Source organism: Zea mays, chromosome 3 (genome assembly GCF_902167145.1).
Source record: "Zea mays cultivar B73 chromosome 3, Zm-B73-REFERENCE-NAM-5.0, whole genome shotgun sequence".
Classification (NCBI taxonomy): Eukaryota; Viridiplantae; Streptophyta; class Magnoliopsida; order Poales; family Poaceae; genus Zea; species Zea mays.
The window spans coordinates 185,869,167-185,875,663 of NC_050098.1; the positions used below are offsets into that span (position 1 = coordinate 185,869,167).

The following is a 6,497-nucleotide window of genomic DNA, read 5'->3' on the forward strand; positions in this document are numbered from 1 at the left end:
AAGTTTACTTTTTAATTGGGTTGCTTGCATGCTCCTTTTGAAATCCATTCAAAAGTAGGGTTTTATCTGTGGGCTCCTATTGATGTTGCTCTAAAGAATCTCTTGGAATTGTTCAGTTAACGTGCCAACTTATTAACTGGCTTCTTGTTGGACTGTTGGATTGAGTGAGTATTCATCCCCGACCATCCTCTCGGGTACATGGAATCTGTCTCCCTAGATTCGTTGTTCATTGTTACTTCTTATCAACCAAATGGTAATATCTTAGATTTAGAGTCCCTTGGGAATTAACTATATACCTATTCTCCACCCTGTTCCCCACTGAAATTAACTAGAACCATTTCTGACACAGAATCAAGAAGCTTAGGGAGTCGATCAACGGGTTTGACCGGTCTTCAGTACAGACATGATTTCCAACGAGATATGGTTGGATTGAATCATTGAATTGAACCCTAGAAATGTTAGGCACAGATTGCTCGTGGACATAAACAAAAACTACATCCAACCCGAAACACCACCAAGCAACCAAAGAACTTGAGAGAGTCCACGACGCCTATCACTTTCACTGATTAAAGCTACTGTGCCTCCATCCTCCAATTGCTCCTCCATCTTCCTGAACCTGAAATCGCGGGCGGCAACAGGCATCCGATTAAACTGGCGTGTCAGGAGGAGAAACTCAGCGGCGGCACGTAGCATTCGATTGGCTCCAGGCCTCCAAACACGCTGGCATCCATGGCCACGACCACGACGCTTCGAAGCAAATACCGTACGTACGTACCTGGGTCTGGGTGGAGGTGAAGGTGATGGCGACCTTGATCTCGCCGTGGTACGTCTTGTCGGCGAGGACCACGTTGTGCTTGGCCGCGTTGAGGTGGTACGTGCCGCGCTCGGCGCCCAGGCTGACGATGTCCGTCACGTCGATCCTGCAGGGGCGCGGTCGCGCAGACGGCAGACACCTCGATCAGTTCAGTTTATTCGACCGGCGGTGCGGTTGCGGTTGCGGTTGCAGGACAGCTGGTCCTGATGGCAGTGGCAGAGACGCAGATCTCATTCGGGCAGGTAGGCACTCACGTCGCCTCGCCGAGGAAGTCGTCGCTGGAGAAGTTGTCGTGGTCCATGATCCGGAGGATGAGCTTGTGCTGCACGTTGGCCGCGGCCGAGTTGATCTGGAACTTGAACACCTCGTTCCAGCACGGGTTCCTTCCTTGGTCTGTGGGAAACCGGGATACGATATATACACACGCACAGAGGTCAGGGGTTGTTCAGTTATTAGAGGATAGATCACGATATCGGGGTGCGTTAGGAAGAACCGGCACGCACGCACGCCCCGACCCCGAACCCTGCCGCCTGATAAGAAGGAACACAAGAAGCGCTAGCGCTGACCTCGGGCGACGCTGCTCTTGCGCTCCTGGCTCCGGTACTGCATGATCACGTAGGGGTCCAGCTTCCCTGCAGTAGCAGCGGCGACAACACGATGCGCAGCTCAACGTCAGGACAGGACACCGGACGAACAACCAAGAACACACGCCCCAACGCGAACGCAGTTCACGCGCGCGCAAGGGGGAGAGAGTGGGAGACCGACCCACGCACTGACGCACCTAAGAAATCGTTGCCGGAGAGCCCCTTGGCGTCGACGAGGTGCACCTCCAGGACGCCCTTCCCCATGTTCTTCTTCCTCCTCCCCCTCCCTGGCGCGCTGTCCTCTCCTCCAGGTGGCGTTGGAGGCGCTCTCTCCTCTCTTGCGGCGGCGCGGCTCTATGTAACTAACGAAGATGGCTGACCGGGAGCGCGCGCGGGCGCGCGTATTTATCGCCGCCTCGCCTCACTCCCGCTGCCTTGGCTAGTTGGCTGGCGGCCTGGCGCTGTCCAAGTCAAAGCTCTGAAACGGTCTCGCAAGACCCGCCATCGCGAAAGCAGAGCGAACGCACGCCTTTAATCCCAGTCCACCTCATCGACCCTTTCTCGTCCATGCAAAGATGCGTTGCGCTTGCGCGGCGCGCCCTCCGTTTGTTCTGCCAACTTGGCCTCTTCTGCGCGAGCAACTCGCCGTGCGTCGTGTTGTCTTCTTCGTGGAAGCCACGGCCCCAACCACCGGATGCTTCGTTGTACATATAGACCCGCGGCGAAAACATACGGCGCCTCTTGCGCGGTGTATACTCCGACGTCGTCGGTTCATACACAACTTTCCAGCAAAAATAAAAAATAATAAGTAGGTACAATTCTACCGAGTTGAAGTGTGTATTTATATAGAAAAAACATTAATATGTAGTACTGTTAGGTTTTTTAATTAAATATATTTTTATCAGTATACCTGTTCTTGTCAAAATGATATTTTTTCCCTATAGTCTAGTTAAATTTAGATGGTTTTATTAATAAAAAATTAAATTGTACGCTTTTTTTTCCCGGAACAGCGATTGGATTTGTTGTCACGGTGCAGGACCGTCGCCGTCGGTATGTAGTACGCACGCGCAATCTGTACAGCGTTACTTGTAGTTCGGACTGTTTGATTTGTGGGCTATAATAAAAAATCTAGAGACGTTTGATCATTCTTACGCGGGTAATTTGTTTGTTTTTTAGGTCGCTACGGAGAATCCGTTCAACTAAAGGCTACTCGGTCACTAGTCTCTGGTCATCTCTACACAATACACATAAGATTTGCTGGAGTGGCGTCTGTATCTTACGTCACCTATCATTGGTTTACCCCCGTTTTTTCTATGAAAATAAATGGATTTTTTAAGACAACATCCGAATTTCTTTGACTATACGAAAGCTAGATTACTGTGTTCTACAGAAGCCTTTGAATGCAGGATTGGTTTAGCTCATTCAAACGGCATAAAAGAACTATAGCAAATAGTTGGCAGCAGACAACCATGGCATTTGGCACGCCTCTCTTAATAATACAAGCACAGAAGATTCAGCCAACCATGGAACCAAGCCTGTCGTAACTTTTTCTTGCCAAACCCTTGCGCCCACAAATCAGGCTTTATTGTTACAAAATGAGCGGATCCATGCTGTTTCGCAACATGTGGGACGCACATAACAAAAGAAACTAAAAAAAAGCAATCTGACATTCCAATAGGAAGCTTAGCAGTTCCCTTTAAATTTCTACTCCTACATCACTTTTTGCGTTACATCATTGTCGGCGTTTCGAGACCGGGGGGTCCCTGGACCGACGAGTGAATGTCGCCGCGTGCCCCAGCCCAGATGGGTCGAGCGCGGGGGCGAGCGCGAAGGGGGGAGAGCGAGGCGGCCGGAGACCGGCGTGAGAGAGGTGGGAATCCCGCGGCCTTCGTGTTCGTCCCGCGCCCAGGTCGGGTGCGCTTGCAGTAGGGGGTTACAAGCGTCCACACGGGAGAGGGAAGCGAGCGGCTCCAAGCGAGCGCCTGTCTCGTCCTCGTCCCCGCGCCGCCAACCCTCTCTAAGAGGGCCCTGGTCCTTCCTTTTATAGGCGTAAGGAGAGGATCCAGGTGTACAATGGGGGGTGTAGCAAAGTGCTACGTGTCTAGCGGAGGAGAGCTAGCGCCATAAGTACATGCCGTTGTGGCAGCCGGAGAGATTTTGGCACCCAGCTGGGGTGATGTCGTGGCCGTCGAAGGAGCGATGGAGCCTGGCGGAGGGACAGCTGTCGGAGCGGTTGGGTCCTTGCTGACGTCCTCTTGCTTCCGTAAGGGGGCTGAGAGCCGCCGTCGTCACAGAGTACGCGGGGCGCCATCATTGCCTATCTGGCGGAGCTAGCCAGATGGGACGCCGGTCTTGTTTCCTGCGGCCCGAGTCAGCTCGGGGTAGGGTGATAATGGCGCCTCCTGTTGACGTGGCTGGCCTGCGCCCTAGGTTGGGCGATGTGGAGGCTCCTCCGAAGCCGAGGTTGAGTCTGTCTTCCGTGGCCGAGGCCGAGTCCGAGCCCCTGGGTCGGGCGAGGCGGGGGTCGTCGGCTGAGGCCAGGGCGGAGTCCGAGCCCTGGGGTCGGGCGAAGCGGAGTTCGTCGTCTTCTGGGACTTAGCCCGAGTCCGAGCCCTGGGTCGGGCGGAGCGGAGTTCGCCGTCTTCTGGGACTTAGCCCGAGTCCGAGCCCTGGGTCGGGCGGAGCGGAGTTCGCCGTCTTCCGGGACTTAGCCCGAGTCCGAGCCCTGGGTCGGGCGGAGCGGAGTTCGCCGTCTTCCGGGACTTAGCCCGAGTCCGAGCCCTGGGTCGGGCGGAGCGGAGTTCGCCGTCTTCCGGGACTTAGCCCGAGTCCGAGCCCTGGGTCGGGCGGAGCGGAGTTTCCTATGGTACCTTCGGCAGGGCCTGACTGCCTGTCAGCCTCACTCTGTCAAGTGGCACCGCAGTCGGTGTGGCGCAGGCGGCGCTGTCCTTCTGTCAGGCCGGTCAGTGGAGCGGCGAAGTGACGGCGGTCACTTCGGCTCTGCCGGGGGGCGCGTGTCAGGATAAAGGTGTCAGGTCACCTTTGCATTAAATGCTCCTGCGATTTGGTCGGTCGGTGCGGCGATTTAGTCAGGGTTGCTTCTTAGCGAAGGCAGGGCCTCGGGCGAGCCGGAAATATGTTCGCCGTCGGAGGGGGGCCTTGGGCGAGACGGAAATCCTCCGGGGTCGGTCGCCCTTGTACGAGGCTAGGCTCGGGCGAGGCGTGATCGAGTCGCTCGAATGGACTGATCCCTGACTTAATCGCACCCATCAGGCCTTTGCAGCTTTATGCTGATGGGGGTTACCAGCTGAGAATTAGGAGTCTTGAGGGTACCCCTAATTATGGTCCCCGACAGTAGCCCCCGAGCCTCGAAGGGAGTGTTAGCACTCGCTTGGAGGCTTTCGTCGCACTTTTTTGCAAGGGGACCAGCCTTTCTCGGTTGCATTTTGTTACGGTGGGTGCGCGCGAGCGCACCCGCCGGGTGTAGCCCCCGAGGCCTCGGAGGAGTGGTTTCACTCCTTCGAGGTCTTAATGCCTCGCGTAATGCTTCGGCTGGTCTGGTTGTTCCCTCATGCGAGCTGGCCGTAGCCCGGGTGTACGGTCGGGTCCCAAGTTCTCGGGCTGGTATGTTGACGCTGTCAACGGTTCGGCCGGAGCCGGGTTTGCGAGAGCAGCCCCCGAGCCTCTGCACAGGGCGAGAGGGTGATCAGGGACAGACTCGGCTTTTTTACATATGCCCCTGCGTCGCCTTTCCGCAAGGAGGAGGGGGGGAAAGCGCCATGTTGCCCTCGATGGGCGCCGAACATGGTGTCTCCGGTGAGCTGCAAGCGGGTAATCCGAGTGGACGTCCGTGCCCCGTTCGTTAGGAGTCGGCTAGGGGCCCAGAGGCACGCCCAAAAGTACCTGCGGGTGATCTGCCGGACCCGGTCCCCTGGCGACGGGGTCCGAGGGCTCGATGCCTCCCTCCGATGGGATTCCGTTACAAGATCGTTCCCGCTGGTCTCAGAAATGTCCTAGGGTACCTCGGGAGCGCAGCCCGAGCCTTGGTTATGTATCGAACGTACCCATGGTCATCCCTCGCTCGGCGTCTGGGGCGGCTGTGAACCCTTCGGGGGCCAGCCTTCGAACCCCTGATCAGTAATGGGCGCGGAGCCCGAGTAGCCTGAGGCGGCCGTGGAACCCTTCCGAGGGGCCGGCCTTCGAACCTCTGACCAGTAGTGGGTGTAGGGCCCACGCGATCTGAGGCGGCTGTCGAACCCTTCCGGAGGGCCAGCCTTCGAACCTCTGATCAGTAGGGAGGCTCGGAGCCTGGTTCCTTCGCGAGGAAGGATCCTTTTCGGGGTATCCCCCTTTCCCGGTCCCTGCTGCAAGAGAGAGAAAGAGGAAAAAAGGAAAAGGATACGAAATCGAACAGCGCGGCGTACCTTTACTGACGCGGTTATTATGGCGAAGGCGAAGCGTCGCCCGCTTCTCCTGCCAGAGGCGCCGCCTGTCCCACCGCGGAGTTAATGCGATGGGGCGAGTGGTTGGCGGGGCGGCCGTTGCGCGTGCGCGAGCCGTTCGAGGAACGGATCATGGGCGCGTTGTCTTCACGCCGTGAGAGGGGGTTCTCTTGCTGCCCCCGGATGGGACGTGAGCTTGGCTGACGACGTGATCGCTGCTCCCACCCGCCTGCCACCGTCATTACTGTCGGCCATTTTTGGCCGCACTGACCGCCGCGCCAGGCTGGCGCTGCTGGGTCGTGCGCTGGGTCGCCTCGAGTCGCGATATTGGTTCCGCAATCGAGGAGGCGCGGTGGTGGCGCAAGTGGCGGTGCAGTTGCATGCACGAAGCATTCGGCGCGCCGGTTGCATGACGCGTGGGCCTGAGCCTCCAGGCTGGGCGTGTTGGGAGTCGGAGAAGGGCGTCCACTTGGCGCGGTTGCATGCTGCCTGCATGGTTGCCCGCCCCTTTCGCCCGCTGGTCTGGGCAAAAGTGGAGGGTCACTTGTGACCGCTGGGCGGTCGTGCGCACCGCGCGCGGCGGTTTGGCTTCTTCTGCTGTGAGCCGGTTTGCATGACGTGTGGGATCCAGCCCCCGCGCCGTAGGGGAGGACCTTG

The 6,497-nt window shown here is 57.6% G+C and overlaps 1 protein-coding gene across 1 annotated transcript; it reads right to left on the minus strand.

Moving 5' to 3' along the window:
* Positions 1-337: 337 nt before the first annotated feature.
* Positions 338-1,775, minus strand: LOC100282142 (elicitor-responsive protein 1). Its single transcript, NM_001155054.2, has 5 exons — positions 1,596-1,775; positions 1,381-1,446; positions 1,069-1,207; positions 776-920; positions 338-616 (listed from the first exon to the last, which is right to left on the minus strand). Exons 1-5 carry the CDS (start codon positions 1,660-1,662, stop codon positions 560-562), a joined length of 474 nt encoding a protein of 157 aa, NP_001148526.1. The 5' UTR covers positions 1,663-1,775; the 3' UTR covers positions 338-559.
* Between the last annotated feature and the right edge of the window lie 4,722 nt (positions 1,776-6,497).